The sequence below is a fragment of the Dasypus novemcinctus genome, chromosome 11, assembly GCF_030445035.2.
Source record: "Dasypus novemcinctus isolate mDasNov1 chromosome 11, mDasNov1.1.hap2, whole genome shotgun sequence".
Lineage (NCBI taxonomy): Eukaryota > Metazoa > Chordata > Mammalia > Cingulata > Dasypodidae > Dasypus > Dasypus novemcinctus.
In genome coordinates, this window is record NC_080683.1 from 83,553,885 (window position 1) to 83,571,777 (window position 17,893).

General features: G+C 45.9%; 1 protein-coding gene across 1 annotated transcript in view; it reads right to left on the reverse strand.

Moving 5' to 3' along the window:
- SCML4 (Scm polycomb group protein like 4) overlaps positions 1-17,893 on the reverse strand; it is a 103,087-nt gene that overhangs the window by 12,917 nt on the left and 72,277 nt on the right. Inside the window, exons 6-7 of the mRNA XM_058307226.2 lie at positions 8,132-8,428; positions 2,519-2,809 (exon numbers count right to left, since the gene is read on the reverse strand). Of these exons, the coding sequence (XP_058163209.1) occupies positions 2,519-2,809; positions 8,132-8,428 (588 nt within the window). The remainder of the gene's footprint in view (positions 1-2,518; positions 2,810-8,131; positions 8,429-17,893) is intronic.

Below are 17,893 nucleotides of genomic sequence, written 5' to 3' on the forward strand. Positions count from 1 at the left end.
CTCTGCCAGCCCCTCACGATCTCTTCCAGCCGAGCCCTAGAACATCCTCCTCACCACCAGCTGCAACAGCCCTCTCATCCTTCATTTTCATTCCCACCCCAGCCCTTTTTCTCCCTGGAATTACACCACAAGAGTCTGAGCACTCTTGCCTGACAACTGTCCGAGGGGAAGCACAAGCCCTCACCCAGAACCCAGCTCTGAGAATGCTCTCTCTGTCACAGCCCCAGTTGCTCGCACCCTTGCCTGATGTCCTGAGAATCAAAGCTGTTCATAGTTGGCAGGACCCCACGGGCTATGAGATGTTTAAAACCACACAGCCGTTCCACCTTTTTGGATTAATGCTGCTGCAAGATGTAGCAGTTGAAGCTCATTTTTGAGCCTTTGTGATGCCACTGAGGAAAAATAAAATTGCTCATCCTTTTATTAACTCTTTAATCCTCAAAATATTCCTTTTACTCAGTGTTTTGTTCAGGTTGCTAAATGGAACGCTAGATACCAGAAAGCCCTAGCCAGCCATCCACATTCTTTGCAGCAAGATGAAGGAAGGAAGTGGGGAGAAAATGGGGACAGAGGGCAGTGCCAGCGTCTCCTAAAGAAGTTTCCACTTCTGCTTCCATCTCAATGGCCAGAACTTAGTCACATGGCCACTAGCTGCAAGAGAAGCTGGGAACTGGGGTTTCAACTCCAGGTAACCAGCTGGACATCAGGGATTCTATTACAAAGAGAGAAGTGGAGGGGCAGCTGTAGCTCAGTGCTTGAGTGCCTGCTTCACACATGCATGAGATCCTGGGTTCAATCCCCAGTACCTCCTAAGGAAGAAAGAAAGAGAGGCCACAGAAGGCCATGAGCACCATGAGGGGCAAACACCCAAGTCGCATTTATTGAGCACCTGCTATATGCCAGATATTATGCTAACTCTAAAGTTAAACCTATGGAATAAATACCACCCCCTCATTTACTTTTAGACTTTAGTTTGTGCCAGGTCTTGTTGCTTTCTCTTGTTCTTAGAGAACAATGTCCCTTTCCTTTGGGTAGGATAAGGATAGATGGTCCTCACGGCAATGTCAGGAAGTAGCCTGCAGGTGCCTCTACATTCAGTCCAGAGCCTCCCTCTCCTCTTAGCAGAACTGCACCTGAGAACTGCTTCTCTCAAGGGCCCTGCTCCATCCCCGGCCAGGCAGGCTCTTGGGAGGGGGAGGCTCTGTGAGGCTCTTTGGATCTTACAAGACAGCTCCTGTGGGGGATTTGTTGGGTTCGCTGGGGGAAGGATCCAAGGCGCAGAGCACAAAGGAAGTTTGCTGAACAGGACATAGCCGGCCAGCTGGGAGACCACAGAGGGGAAGGTGAAGACTCCTCAACTCCTTGGCCTGGGGCCTCTTTTCCTCAGCAGCTCTTAGCTGCAGAACTGATGGGCAGTGATCTGTGGAGGGCTGCCGTCAAGATCTGTGACTACTCCTTTACTTTTATTGAACATTTATTGAGCTCTTATTATGTACTAGACCCTGTGCTAAATACAGTATGACAATCCAATGAGACAGGTACTCTTATTGTTCCTCCAGTACTACAGGTGAGGAAACGGAGGCACAGGGAAGACAAGGCTTGTCGAAGTTCATGCAGTCAAGACATGGCAGGGCCAGGGTTCCAGCTAAGGTTGTCTGGCTCCAGGGTTCGTGGGCTTTTTCACCATGCTATGTGGCCTCTATTAATAACAAAATACTGAAGCTTGAGAATGGGTTTTTGAAAACATAAATCAGAATGGACTCCAAATTGTGCCTAAAATGGCAGCACTTTCATATACTGCATTCCAACAAGTTTTCTTGAGCGGAGGGGACAGAGGCGGTGTTACAACCAGCTTTGTGGGAATTTTGGTTAACTCTGGTTGTGCCCATGCATTTGTATCCTGTGAATGTCACCCATAGTACAAGAGACAATTCTTTACCAAAAGTTGGTTCTTCTTTTTCCTAGGCTCAGAGCTAGCGTGAGCCTGCCAGGCTCTCTTCCAGTTAATAGTGGCCAAAGGGCTAGCTCTTGTCAATGGGATGTGAGTGGAAGCGACACACACTACTTCCAGGCCCCAGAGAAGGGCATACACCTCCTCTGCCCACTCTCTCCCTTCCTGCACACTAGATGCTGAGGGCATGGAGGTCTTGGGGATGGCAGAACAACAAAATGGATGGAGCCTGCCTCCCTGAAGGGAGAGCTGCCCACCAACTAGGAACACCCACCTTGGCCTCGAACAAAAAATAAATTTCTATTGTGTTTGAGCCAATGTGCATTTTGGGGTCTACTTATTTCCACAGCCTAGTCCACCCAAATACACCATTATGCATGTTTATGGTCAAAGGTGAAAACTGGCTACCTTGGACAACAACAGAAATCCATGAAGGAGCTTCTGGAAACTTCTACTTTCCCAGTGGTCCCATGTTCAAGCCGCCATCCCTCCCCTCTGCGGGCGGAGGTCCCAGGGCACGGGCAGAGGAGACTAATCACTGGGGAGCCAGGGCAGGCATTACATTACCACATCTGTGTCCTTCAGGATACATCCCGTTTCTCTTGGGGCTGGAGGCTGGGGGCCTGGGCCCAGGTGCCGGGGGCCCTCTGGAGGACATGGGGCTGGTACAGGGAACATTGGTGGTGGTGGCAGAGCCTCTCCTGAGGTGGCTTTCTCCAGAGTTCTGCCTCTTGCAGTACAGCGGGGAGGAGGGGGGCTTTGGGCCCCTGTGGTTGAAGGCGGAGGCGGAAGAGTCCATGCAGTAGCGGTTCATACCCCCAGACTTCACCAGGCACTCCTCGGTGGTGACTGCTTTTGCTAAGCAAGAAGGCAGTAGAGAGAAGCAGAGATCAGAGAGCAGGTAAGATGCTACCCGGGGCCCTCAATCTTGGCAAATCTTTTCCCGGCAGCGCAGTTGTTACTCTCTTTGGGACAGGGGTGAGAGGACTGAACCCCACAACATAATCCCAAATAGTGTACCTGTCGACAGACTGAGACAACTGCCTCACCAACCAGAGACGGGAAGATGTGCCCCTCAGTGTTCCAAGGAAAAGGTGATGATCGTGGTTAAGGATGATTTGGAATGAAATCTGAACAAAGGTCTTTCTCCCTCAGGGGCTCTGCCCTTCTAGAAGTCCCTGTAGGCTCGTCTGAACCTCTTGTTCCCTCCCGGCTTGAGCCTCCCTCTCCTGGCCCAGGAATCCTGGGAGCAATCAGGAATTACAGTGTCTCAGAGTGAGGAGAAACAGCTTTGACCTGGAGGGTGATACGGGTGAGATGGTACCCCCTCCCCCCATACACACGAGGGCACCAGCCCTCTGCCAAACCTAGCAAACCAGGGACACAAATGCTGATGTGGACAGTCCTATCGTCCTCCCCAATCCCTGAAGGTGAGAGCTAGAGAGGCCTCACGAAGTGCAGTAGGAGCAGAGGACCTGAAGAATCTGCCAACTTCATCATCAGCTCTCCCTGATGAAATCAGGACTTTCTATACATTACAGGCTCAGTTGTGCAGCTGTTGAAATCTATGAGCTACACCTGTGGCCAAAAGGCATTTGTGTGTTGTGTTTTGAGGGTGACATCCAGAAGAATGATAGGGATAGAAAGAGGAAGGAAAAATCCTAGTAATTGTTTCTTCTCAGTGCCCTCCACCCCCACAGAAGATTATACCTGCCTAGCTTGATCAATAATCCTTGGTATATTAGACACGATCAAAACAGATCTTGATATCCCAAAGGAAACACCATTGGGTAATGAACACCAATGAATCCTTCAAAGTTGGTGATGGGAAAATGCATGTGGGGCCACAAGACCTGAATGGCTTCTCCATGTATGGATTCCTCCTACAATATGGGTATTGAAAGATGAGGACCTGGTTTTATTAGGGAAGCTGGTAGGTCTTCTCACAGATGGGTATGCACATAGAACTTGCCTGGAAATAAGTCCAGATGGGCTACAGCTAAAGCAATGTTCAGAGAGAAATTCACAGCTCTCTGTCTACATTAAGAAAGAATAAAGATATATTAATAATCTAATCTTCTACCTTAAGACCCTGGAAAAATAATAGCAAACTAAATCTAAAGCAAACAGATGGAAGGAATTAATAAAGATTAGAGTGGAAATTAATGAACTAGAGAATAGAAAAACATCACTGCATGAATAGAAAAACAAACTGTGGCATATTCTTACAATAGAATAGTATACATACATAAAAAGGAATGAAGTCCTGATTCATGCTACAACATGGACGGACCTTGAAAACATTACGCTACGTGAAAGAAACCAGTTACAAAAGACCACATATAATCTGATTCCATCTGTACGAAATGGCTAGAATAGGCAAATCTTTAGAGTAGATTCCCAGTTGCTTAGGACTGAAGAGGGGGAGGTGATAGAGATAGGAAGTGATAGCTAAAGAGTGTGGGATTTCCTTTTGAGGTGAAGAAATTGTTCTAATATTGACTGTGAGGATGGCTGCAAAATTCTGTGAATATACTGGAAGATAGTGAAGAGTAAAGTTTAAATGGATGAATTGTGTGGTATGTGATTTATATCTCAATAAAGCTGTTTATTTGTTTATTTATTTATTTATTTATAAAGTCATGGCAGAACCTCAGTGTTCTTCAGACTGGGGGCTGTGAATACATTCTCCAGAGTTTTGTGCAGTCACCAGGACAAAGGAAGCTGCAGCTGAAGGGTATGCAAGTACCTAAAGCAGGGCTGTGAGATGTCTTCAGGGAGCTGGAGCCTGCCCCTTGGCCTTCAGCGGCCTCCAGGGCATCCATGCCCTCTGGATCAGACAACAGGAAGAAGATTCTAAAAATGACCTGGCTTCCAGAGCTATGTACCGGACTGCCTCCTGAATGAAGCAAGGCAAGGAAAACTGAGACTTACCAAGTATCTACCATGTGCCAGCACCCTTCTAAGCCAGTCAGCTGTCAGGCTGCCATTACGTTCCCTGTACTGGAAAATCCCCATAGTCTGGGCCATCGATCCTCACTCTACCCCAAACGGCAACCCTTTGGTTTACGTGAGGAAACTATGCACAATGTCTTGCAGGGTAGTTGGCATGGAGGAGGCACTCAGTTAGTATTTATTGAGTAAACATTTGAGTCCGTGTAAGAGGAAGACTGCTGACACACAGAAGATGCATTAAAATTCATATCGTAAAGGGTAAAATAACAATTCTTAACGTGGATAGTAAACAATGAAAACAAGACAACTAAAATATTGATTCCATTTATTAAATATTTTAAATCTAAATGAAATATGCCTGGGTAATTTTGATAGTCGGAGGTGGAGAATGCAGCTATTTCACCCCTCTGCTCTACAGCTGAAAAATACAGATGCAGATGAAAGATCATTCTCCTATGATGAAGTGTGGAAATGGGAAACAAGGGAACATGTACTTTATTGGTTTAAAAACTGCTGACAACAGTGGGAGAGATCAAAGGTAATAAAAGCCAGCTTCCGGGCTACCATCCAAATGAATTAATCAGTAAATAAAACCGACTTCAGAGACCTTCATGCAATAGCCCTCCACCCAGCAGGGATGTGCCAGTGACTCCACAGTCTGCCCAGGTGGACAGCCATTGCGACAAATCACCCAGCCACGCAGACTCTGCGGAGCCTGGGGACCCTGGAGAGGCCCAGAATGAATGGCATGTTCTGGTGCACGCCCCGTGCTGGCTCTTCTGAATTGATGAGACCAACCTGTTCAAATCTGATTAAAACAGCATCTTCCTCACTTTTATAAGCAAGGGTGATGGTACTTAAATTGTAACTGAGTATAAAAATGACTAACATAACGATGACCATTCTCCTACAGCCGTAGGACTGAAAAGGGCTGTCACAGAGCACCCAGTCTAGCTTCTCCCCAAGGGTGGTATGTTGGAGGCCTTTAGGCAGAACACAGGTGAATGTATTTTTCTTATAATTGTATATTTTAGTGTCCATTCAATAAAACATAGCACACCAACCCATGATTTTGCTGATATATTATCATTGCTTAAGATGAGGATAAAGTTAAAGGAAATGAATCAACTTAAAAATCTTGAATAAAAACGATGTTAGATGTTACTGAGACACAGCAAAAGTTGTGAAGATAGTAAATTGGCATTTGGAAAGTACTGAGCTAGCCCCATTCCTGTCTTCAGGCAGGGTGGCATCTAGAGCAGGAACCTTGGTAGATAATTGAGTTTCTTATTTAAAAGCTTCCCCGAAGAGATCTTACACTCTCCCTCATAGGAGACTGTGCCACAAATCTCACTGCCTGAAAGTTCTTCCTTACACCTAACCCCAATCCCACGTGCTTCAATTAAAAGGATGACTGCTGGATAAGTATCCTTATATCAATACTATCCAAAACCATTAAGTCATCCCACTTACAGGTAGATGAATCACAGAGCTCCTATTAGCATAAGAATTTAATTGAACTATAGCCCATGGATTACTTGTTACCCAAAACCCACTATTTAAAATTGGTCAAAAGAAAGGACTAAATCTGTCCTTGGAGATGGAACTGCATTCTTCAAGCGTTTTGTGGCTCACTGGTGAGTGAACACCAGATGGGGCCAGCAGACCTGGGATTGTCTGGTGCGGATGCCCTGCCAAGATAACCTCCAACTCCCACACACAGTTGTGGCACACGCAGGGCCAGCAGGGTCAGATGTTCACGAACATCTTCTCCTGGACCCTTTGAAAATCCTTTCTCATCTGAAACAAGTTATCTTGTCACCCTGGCACTTCTCATTAAACAAGAGGACCTAACCCAGCCTCTCTCTAAGGCCATTTAATTGCTGGGCAAAATACCAGTGAGGCAAAGCGAGATCAACGAGAGCTTTTTCTATAAGCTCCTGCCTCCATCCGAGGGACTAATGGTGCCACTTGTAAGCCATTAAATCTTTCCTCCAGAGAAAAAGAGTAATCTGCTTTTTGTACAGTCACAAGATCGTGCTTAATTGGGGAGGCAGAGGCACAAATGGCACATTCAAAGAAGCCGGCCACATTCTCAGGGTTAATTTTCTTGGGAACCTCCAGGAGACCCTGACGTTCCTTTCTCACCATTGCTAATCTGTTTGTGCACTAGGGTTTCTCTCAGCGGCTGGGCATAAAGCCTGCCACCTAAGGAGGCCAAAGATCTCTTTGTAGGAAGAGTTCAAACTCACTCAGCCTCCAGGGATAACCGTTGGTTTGTGAAATTCAACTGTGCCTAAGCCTCCCTGCTTGGGGAACAAAGTCCCAGGGTTCTGAGTCAGGACCCATGGACTCCTCCCTCCTGCCAAGCCCTCCTGGCAGTGGCCCTGCATCCTGGCTTCCGGGACGCTTGGTGCAAGCCATTTCTGTGCAGTCCTGGAGTCAGGCATGAGTGCCGCGAATGAAGAGAACCTCTGAAGAGAGAGGGAGAAAGAGGAGAAAGAAAGGCAGAAAGGAGAAAATCAAGAGCCAGAGAGAGCAACACCATCACTCTGCAAAATTATTCCCCCATGATATCTATTGATGCAATAATAGCCAGAAAACTGCAGAGGCTCAGACGCTCCTTGCGCTAACCCCTAATTCGCTCTCTCTCTCTCTCTCTCTCTCTCTCTCCCTCTCTCACATGCACACACAAACACACACACAGAGTCCTCCACTCCCCACCTCCTTCCCGCATCAGTCACTCTTAACTTCCCTCCTGGCACAGCAGCTGCACAGAGCAAACCCTTCAACCATCACCACCACGACACCCCCTCCCCAGCCTGGGGCCACTGCCTTTCTCCTGGACTGCCTGCCTCTTAGGGGTCTGCCCAGCCCAGCAGGTCACACCGCCCTGCCTAGCCTGGCAAGAAGGTCACATGGCTGGCTCAGAGTGCGATGGGCTCTTTGTGCAAAGGGGAGCATCACACATGCCTACCCCGGAAACCCAGGGCAAGGGGGTAATCCAGGTGGCCCAAGGGCACCCCAGACCGGAAACCCTGTGGACTGAAATATTGCCCGAGGCACCCCCACCAAAAGGGCACAGCCTGTATGCCCTGAAAGATAGAGAAAGGGGCCAGCGAGGAGAGAAGCAGGAGAGCCAGGCAGCCACCGCAGGGCTGCAGTGGAGTTAAACAGCCCAGCCCCTCCTGCTCGGAGTCCAGTGCTCACAGCCTGGCTTCCTACCTTGGGTGCTGCGCCTCTGCCACCAGGCAGCCCTCATGCACGCTCCTCCTGGGGCACCGGTTCCCAGCACGTGCTGCTCCGTGCTCGGGCAGACAGGGACACCGCCGACGTCTAAGGGGCTTCTTTCAGCAAGTTTCTTTTCACTGGGGCTTCTGTGGAGGTTGGCAGATTTCTCTTTTCTCAGGCTTGGTCCCGCCTCTTGCTCTTGCTCAGATAAGCTCATCACATTTTCCCTGAGGGCCTTCTGTGGCCTCTTGGCCCAGCCTTCCTGGTTCAAAGGGCACCGGGACACACCACCTATGAAGTTGAGCATTTCATTCACTTCAATTAAATTTTCTCTTAAATGTTCTCGGGCCAGTATAGATTTCCCCCTTGAAGCCTGTCTCGAGTTTTAGATCACTCAGCCCTTAGAATCAACCTTATGACTCCCCTCTGGTCCATTTAAGTTCATTTATGGTTTTTCTCCTCTAATGAGATGCACAGAAATCAGCCATAATTCTAACACCTGACACTGGAGTTCCTTTAACCCTCCCTGTGTTTCTGGTTTGCCTAAGACTTTGCTCTAAGGCTGTGGATTAGTTTCCTCCATTGGAAATTTTGACCAAAGTCAGCCTTTTTGAATAACGAATGGCCTTTCAGAGTCAAGGGGAGAGCAGGGTGTCCATAAGCACCTTTTAGATGATCCTGCAGCTTCACCAAGGCCCTACAGTAAGGCTTATGGGCACTCCTAAGAGATGGGGGGCCGCAGAGGTGGGTGGGACCACAGCAGGCTTGGCTGTTTCCCCAACAGCTTCCCCCTACCCCTTTGATCTCTCATAGAAAGAAATTTGGGGACATTAAAAGTGGCCCTTAATCAGGAAAATGTTGGGGTCTCTGCAATAAGAGACACTTGTAAGTTTCAGTTCTAAATTGACATCCAACTTTGAGGAAGGCTCATGGTGTTTCCTAGGCTTTAGAGACATGTCCCTGTTTATACTGCAAAAATGCTCCTGAGAAGACATGTGAAAATAAATGCTATCCTCTTTGAGAAATGGGAATTTATTTTTTAAAGAGCGTGTGCTAAATCTTGTGCAACATCCTTTAGAAAGAGATAAAATTCTTTTGTATAATGACTAGCTATTCCTTCATTTATTTATTTTATAAGATTGGGGATTTTACACATGGGATTTCTTGTGGTTCGGAAAAGTACAGTGGGAAAGAATTGCAGGAGAATGTGACCTCTATTTTGGGGGGAACTGAAACAGAGTGGCAAAGGGGCTAACCCCAAGAAGCCCCACCATCGATAGGGAAGTCAAAACAAAGCTCCATTGGGGTACTTTTGTCCAGAGACGACTATGACGTGTTGTAGCTTCCCTGATCCCTACTCTGCCCCAGCTCATCACTTCTTAGACTTTTTCTACAAGCACTCTTGTTTTCAGAATACAACTTTTTTCCTTTTTTCAATCTTTACTTTTCTTAGAAAAACAAAGCATCAAATCTACCCGGCTAATTGTAGGTATATAAAACAGAACATATAGACACCCTCCCTGTGATCCATCCATCTACACAATGCAGGTATATTGAGCGCCTACTGCGTACCAGGCACCCAGCTTGGCCAAGGATTGCAGACAGGTCCCTGTCCTTGTGGAGAGTGTAGCTTTTCTGATACCCCCAGAGACATCCACTTGTGCTAGAGACCAAGATCAGAAGTACAGTCAGTCATAATTCCTGCCATTCCATACCATATCCAGCCACCTTCCCACACCTGACTCCAAGAAGTCCAGAAAGCAGCTGGAGCCCAGTCACTTAGTACCTAACCTACCATTTACTCTACCTACCAGGGCAGGTAATGCTGTGGCCAGTAGCTCTGGTTTATAAGACCCCAGAGTGCCCATTGATGGCAGCCTGAAGAGTTCCAAGCAACTTGCTCTTCATTCTTAGGGAAAGCTGAGGAGATGGCATCTGAGGAGCACCTGCCAGGCTGCCAGTGGGAAAACCCAGAGCCTGCCTGGACTCCAGTTGCCATTGCTTGGGTTAGCTGCTGCCTCACTGTCAGGCTCACAGGACCACACTGCAGACCAGGATCCAAGCTCAAGTTGAGAGGCAAGGTCCACCAGGTGCTCTTCCTCCTAGGCTCTACCAAGCATTCACCACAGGTCATGAGTGGCATCAGATTAATTTAGAAGGATATAGAATGTGAATCAGTTTCCCGTCCTTGCTGCAGGCCATAATACCTCCTGGGAGCTGTATTCTATATGACTCTAGTGATGCACCAAATGCAACGAGATAAGATTCTTGTTGGGATAGTGGGATCCAATCTGGCTTAGTGTTGTATGCACCATGGGGTCTAAGTCTCTTAAAATGATCCAATAGGTTAGCTTCAGACTCCCTGCAAAGGACCTGGCCTACTGTAAGAGTCATTGCACTCAAGGAAGTCCGAAGCTATGCTGTCTTTATGAGGTATTTATAGTTCATATACAGTTCTTCCCAGTCCAGATGTAATTTACCAATCAGTGGTCTTGCTATCATAAGCAATGTTGCCTAGTAACACAGGTAACATGTCTCTCTTATTAGATTACAAGGGAATAGAGCCAGAAAGTTGACTTAAGTTCAAATTTTCAAGCAGAAGGGGAAAGGGTTTTGTTTTTCCCTACACGTAGGGGCAGCTGTGGTAGGCAGCTTCTGATGTAGCTTCCAAAGACCCCCATCTCCTGGTGGTCACATCCTATGTAATCCCCTTATGTATAGGCTGGACCTAGTGACCTGCCTTTAATGAATAGGTTATGGCAAAAATAATGGGATGTCACTTCCCTCTCGCTAATGTTCTCTCTCTCTCTTCTCGCTCAGGTGAGGCAAGCTGCCATGTTGTGAGCTGCTTTGTGGGGAAGCCCACCTGGCAAGGAACCAACAGCTTGGGGGGAACTGAGGCTTCAGTCCAATCACCTGCGAGGAACTTAGTCCTAACAAAAAACCCATGAATAAGGCAGGAAGGGGAGCCTTCCCTAGGTGAGCTTTAAGATGCCAGAGGACCCAGGTAAGCTTCCGCTGGATTCACAACCCATAGAAACTGTGAGATAATATATGCTATTTTAAGTCTCTCCAGTTTGAGGTAGTTTGTTATACAGCAATTGATTAATCTAGATGGGGAAAGGGAATTTGTTTCATCCCTTTTGACTCTGCACGTATAGCTTAGAAGTTGCGTTTATCAATTCGCTCGCAGATAGGATGTTTTTGCTATAGAATGTCTGTCAGTTCTCTGCCAGGAAGTTTGTGTTATTATTATTATTATTAATTAATTTATTTATTTATTTTTGAGGTAACGTGGGCCAAGGATTGAACCTGGGACCTTGTATGTGGGAAGCCACACAACTACTGAGCCACATTGGTTTCCCTGAGTTGGTTTTTCATTTGTTTTGCTTGTTGTTTTGTTTTTTATCAGGAAGCACTGGAACCAAACCTGGGACCTCCCATGTGGGAAGTGGGTACTCAGCCACTTGAGCCACATCCGCTCCCATTTGTGTTAGGTTTTATGCTTCACTGCCCCCCCCAGCAAAGGGTTTACTGCTTATGCATGGGGTCCCCAAACCCGAAATAACAGGAGAGAGTTTATGAAGTTTATTAAGAAAGCTATTGGTTTCCCAAGCTGCTTCAATTCCTCTTTGTGTGGTCTGCCATTTGAACCCTAGTTCTGATGTGTGGCCAGCACATTCTGGAGTGAATAACCCTGCAGGTGTCATCTTAGGACTCAGCTGAAGGGCTCAGGGCATAAGTTAGGGGAACAGCCCAAAGGGGTGGATGGAGTCTCCAGTGCAGCCTGCATGGCCCTGGAGGTTTTGAGATGGCTACATTTCACTTACTTGGTTCCTTTGTTCCCAACAGTCCTTGTGTTTTCTTACTGGGCCATGTGTTCTGGTTTATAAATGAGAGAGCTTGGTTAGGGGATAGCCCTGGCCCATTCCCTAGATTGACTCCTCCACCACAGAGACAGAAGCCTCTTTGGACAGGCCTTCTGTAGCTGACCCAGGTACTGGCAGAGGTGCCAGGGGCCCTCAGCGTCACCTGATCAGTTCCAGAGTGGTGGATGGGTGCCACCTAAAGGACAGTTAGCCTCATGCAACAAAGGGGCAGGTTTTGGGTAGATTTTTTATTTGGGGTTCGGCTGGGTACCTTTCAGAGATTTCCTGAGGTCTGCCTTTAGAAAGAAAGAGTCCATGGGGGCCTTTTTTTTTTTTTTTCAGTCTCTCTTCCTCCTGTACACTCCCTCACAAAATGAGCTCCCCCAGAGTCAAAAGCCTACTGTGGATTTACCAACTTCATATTTCTGCCCCTCAAGTCTTGGATATTAATATCTTTAATCCACAAAATGATTTTATTTGTGATCTTGGGCGAGAGGAGTGCTATCTTAATTTTGTTTTGTTGTATTTGAATACATATATTTTCAATTAAAATATTATCAAGTTGGACAACATTATTCAATATGATACTAATTACTCTTACTTAATTTATCTTGGGAGGCTAAAACAACTTAATTGGAACATTCATTCATTTAACCAATAGCTAATGAATACATATCCTGTGCTTCTTCAATATCTACAGGACTCAAAAGGGAACCTAAGCCTTAGAATGCAAAGGGATAAATGTAATAAATTACTGAACATTGCAAAATACTCTTTTAAATTCTGCAAAATCAAGCTTTTCTTCAGAGGCCCTTTTTTAAAAAAAGAGATTTTTTTCCCCTTATAACTCAATGTTTAATTGGATGTTCAAATATCACAGCTAAATGAATGATATAATTGAAAATACAAAAGAACAGCTTTTCCTAATGAAATTATGTTGACATACTGGCAGAACTAGGATGGGAAAGCCTCCCTGGAGAACACACTTTCTTCCATATTGAATGGGCTCTGACTAGGCTACCACTGGCCCTCTGTCTGAAAACACATGAGGGCTTCTGTATTTGCTACAAAACTTATGGAATATCTTCTTTAACTTTTCCGGCAAGATCTTCTGCAAGGATTCTTAAGAACTGAGTTTGCCCACTGATACTTTGTTATCCTACCAAATGACCCCCTTCCAATGTTCTGCTTGAGAACCAGATGGCTCACTTTGTTTCTCTGGTCCATGACTGTGACCACACAAGCATAGCACAGCAAAATTCCATCCTATGGCCTGCTCTGGGGGACAGCCAGCTGCGAGGGAATCTAGAGTAGCAGTCTTTCCTTCATTTCTTTTTTAGCTCCATCATTTCTCATATTGTATAAAATACCAGGTCAAACTTTACATAGTGTCTGATGGAGTAGGCTACTTCATGTGGGTGGCTAGGAATCATGGGCTTTTCCCATATGGGTGTCATCCAACAAGGATATAGCAGAGGTCAAGGAAATCTTACATTCAGAGACTCATCACTCCTTGGGAGAAAGATAGTAAATACAGAAGGAGAAAAGAGCATTGATTGGCTTGGAGTATAGTTTCCTTCTCAATTTTGCTATAATAAATGGGGTCTGAGGTTTGTTTTGTTCCTTTACATTTTTGCTGGAAGAAGTGACACAGGTGCATGACAAGCCACTTGTGAATATTCATTTTTAAGCAATTGGCCTTCTGAGCAGGAGTACAGGAATTCACACCTTACCTATAAAGTATTGGGTAATAGGGCCCCTGTGTGTCTGTGGATGAATGACCTTGTCTCTGGGTGCCTTAGTGCATTACCAATAAAGGGAGTCAATGAATGTTTGTCAACTGACTGAATGGACAGTCTATGCAATGGAACTCATGACACTTGATAATGCTGATCCCCTTTTAGAAATAAGTGATCTTTTGGAGAGATGGAAAAATTAGTATTCTCTGTATAGACATTCTCTGTAGAGCTATATTAGATAAATTTGTTGTTCAACAAGGAAGCAGATTTAATTTCTAAATGCTGGATATAGATGTTCACCCATAATGGGACACACTGTGAGGGACTCTTACACCAATAGTTTACTGGTACGTGGCTCAGAGACCGCCAGCCAAGAAAAGGAATTCAAGACTCAAGAATAAGTGTCCCTCCTCCCTTCCTATCCCCTACCATCAGTGTATCAAAGAAGCTACTGAACAAAGGGTAAACAATTTGTTCCCATCATGCAAAACCTTCAAAAGGCAGGAAACCAGTCACTAAATTAGATCCTGCAGAAGAGTTCAGCTATCACATTTGTGGTTTCCAAAAGAGATCCCCTACTCTTGGTGAGCGGACAATTTGTTCTATTGTGTTGCCTAGAAATTGATGCAGTAAATATTTACTGAGTACTTATTATGTTTCAGGCTCCACTGGGGACTGCATGGTTCCTGTCCCCAACTCTATCTAGCAGGGGAGATAAAATCTGTACCCAGATTCCTGCCTATAGAAGGCAGAATTAAATGCCACTGTGTATATGTGGAGAAGGGCCCGGGACACCAGACTGGCAGCCTCTAGAAACTGGGGAAGGCTTAAAGGGCTCCTGAGATCCAGTTGCAGGGGCAATCAGACAAGCCTCTGAGAAGTTGTTTGCCTGTCATCATTTTTCCCTTTCTTTCACCTTCTCTCAGCCCTGCACACCTTCTCTTTCTCATGGACCACTTTGCCTTCCTCATACTCCTCCCTTCTCCAGCCCGTTGAACACCTCTACTAAACAATGGATTATTCTTGGAAGCAACACTTATGCAGGAGAGGAATCATATCAGCACAGACACAATTTTTTTACTGAAGAATTGGAACACATTTCCCTACATGAGCAGGACTCTAGCAGCCCACTCTTTGCCACACAAAGTGTGCTCCCTGGGCCAGCAGTGTGGATAGCATCCTGTTATTTGTTAACAAACGCAGAATCTCAGGCCATACTCCAGTCACACGAAATCAGCTTCTGCATTTTAACAAGATCCCCAGGTGGTTTGTATGTACTTGAAAATTTGAGAAGTACCCGCAAAGGCTTATTTATAATTGAGACTTATTTTTTAACACTCAAAAGTAAAATCTTCCCCATGATCTTCTGTCTCCAGATAGAACTACAAATGTTATCAAATTCATCTTTTTGCCTCCATTCTCCTAAAGCAACCCCATTGCTGCTCTACTTCCTAAAACGCAAACCTCAGGTTAGGAAGTCAATTAATGGAACAGGAGGAAAAAAATGGAAGTTCTGTGTCTCAAGCCAGGAGCGCGAAGCTCTGGGGTGAACTCGAGCAGCTTGGTGGGCCTGAAGGCTGGTTTTCTATGGACGTTTGGAGAGATATTTCAAAGGTCTAAGGAAGAGAGATGGAAGAAGCGCTCTCTCCTTTTGGCTACACTTTTAATTTTTTTTTTTCTCACCTAACTTCATTATCCTAAGGCCTTGAACATTATTCTGCTTTATTTACTTTCCTTATTTTTATTTTGTAGCATAAGTTGCATTGACTTTTTTTCTAGAGATTTTACTAGGTCTTTGTCACTCAACTTTTCAACTGCTTCATAATTGATATACCCTGAAGATCAGTTTTCTAATACTGTTTACTGTAATGTGAATACTCCCTCTGACCCTGTGTAAGTAATAATATAACGTAATGTCAAAAATCTTTGTTCAACTAACTAAAACTTATGTGAAAATGGATTGCTTGTAAGGTCTTAATAATAGGGTAGTAAGGCGGCGGACTTGGCCCAGTGGTTAGGGCGTCCGTCTACCACATGGGAGGTCCGCGGCTCAAACCCCGGGCCTCCTTGACCCGTGTGGAGCTGGCGCATGCACAGTGCTGATGCGCGCAAGGAGTGCCGTGCCACGCAGGGGTGTCCCCCGCATAGGGGAGCTCCACGCGCAAGGAGTGCGCCCCATAAGGAGAGCCGCCCAGCGCGAAAGGAAGTGCAGCCTGCCCAGGAATGGTGCTGCACACAAGGAGAGCTGACGCAACAAAAAGAAACACAGATTCCCGTGCCGCTGACAACAACAGAAGCGGACAAAGATGATGCAGCAAATAGACACAGAGAACAGAATACCGGGGTAGAAGGGATGGGAGGGGTGGGAGGGGTGGGGAGAGAAATAAATAAATAAACCTTAAAAAATAATAATAATAATAGGGTAGTATATGGGAACTCTGTATTTTATGCATGATTTTTCTGTAAGCCCACAACTTCTCGAACTAAAACACACAAAGGATTGCTTGCAAATATACACATACATAGATCTGTTAATCATCTACTGTTTTACCTTTGGTACACCTGTCAATGCTAACACAGTGAGCACTCTCACCTTCCTGCTTATTTTATTAAACTTTAGAAATATGTCTTGCTTCTACTGTGAGTCACTTTGTCTTGGTGTCCTCGCCTCCATCTCTGAGGCTCCTGGAGAGCCTGTCCTCCCATTGCCCAGAGCTGTCCTCTGCCACCTCCAGTCATGACTCTCAGTCGGGAAGGGATCAGAGAAGAAATCTCGTTCCTACTACTCTGGGTTGCCAGAGTTCTCCCAATAGCCTTAACAAGTGGACATCAGCACATATTTGTCACCAAGAATGAGGAGATCACTACCACCCAAGCAGTCCTTTCTAAATCTGAATGGCTTTGACTTTTCAAAGCTCTTTACAATGTCAATGCCACCTGACTCTTGGGTGAACTGTCTTTTGAAAGCTCCACCTGGTCCTTCAATCCACCCATGCTTCTCAAATTCTGTGTCTTTGACACACCTGGGATCTGTTTTAGAAAAGTCTGGGAGGCTGCTGAGCACCTGCCTTTCCCAGGTGGTGTTGATGCTCCTGGCCCCTGCCCGAGGGGCAAGACCTTAGATGTCACTAAAATCTCCCTCCTAGAGCCTTGGTCTCAGTTCTGTCCTTCAGGACCACAGAGAACAAATCCATATGACCTGCTGTCCTATACTGAAAATCACGTTTTCCCCAAGTCTTCTTTTTTTCTACCTCAAACACCCAGTTCTTCAATCATTCCTTCTGTGTGATGGTTTTGCATCTTCTTCCCACCTGGTTAGCCATCCCCTGGAAAAACCCCAGTGAGTATGTGACAAATCTTCTAACTGCAATCTGGAATGCCCCATCTTGGCCTCAACAACCTTGGGGCCAAGCAGGACCACTCATTCTTCTGCTTCCAACGAGCTCAAGACCTTATGATCCTATTTAATGACCACGTGGTCTTATTGATGGGTATGGAGCTTAAAATCAACACAGACTCCATCCCTTCCTGCAGATAAATATACATCCCTTTCTTGCTACTATGTGGATGGTAAACTCATTTCTCAAGTCAAGCAGCAATAACTTGATATATTACCCTTTAAGGGCACTTTAACAAGGCAATCCTAAAGAGACAAATCTGAATCTAAAGGCAAACTCCCTATTGGTGTTATTTCAGGCCCCATTGCAGGAGGTGGGAAATATATGTGTGGCTAAGGTCCTGTTCAGAGCATACTGTGTCATAGCTGTCACCCATCCTGAGGCTCCCCAAAAAGGGCAGCACATGGCATTGGGTTCTGCAACACTTAGGCATGGCAGTCAATCCCCATGAGCTCGTCTGATTTGGAGCAACTGGGTTTTTAGAAGCAGCCATGGATAGGGAAGGGCTCATGAGAACAACTGGGTTCACTTCCAAGCCTCCCAAGCTGACTAGGAAGGAAACCAGCTTCCAGCTGAGATCCCTGGTAGGAGGAAGACTGTGATCTCAGTCAAGGGAAGAAGTGGGGCAGCTGTGCCATTCAGGAAAGAGCCTCAGGGAGAAGACTGGGACTTCATCCTGTGTGAGCTTAAAAGGGGAGGGAATCAGGTGAGAAACCAAGGCAAGAGCTTCCTCAGTGATTACTTAAGGAA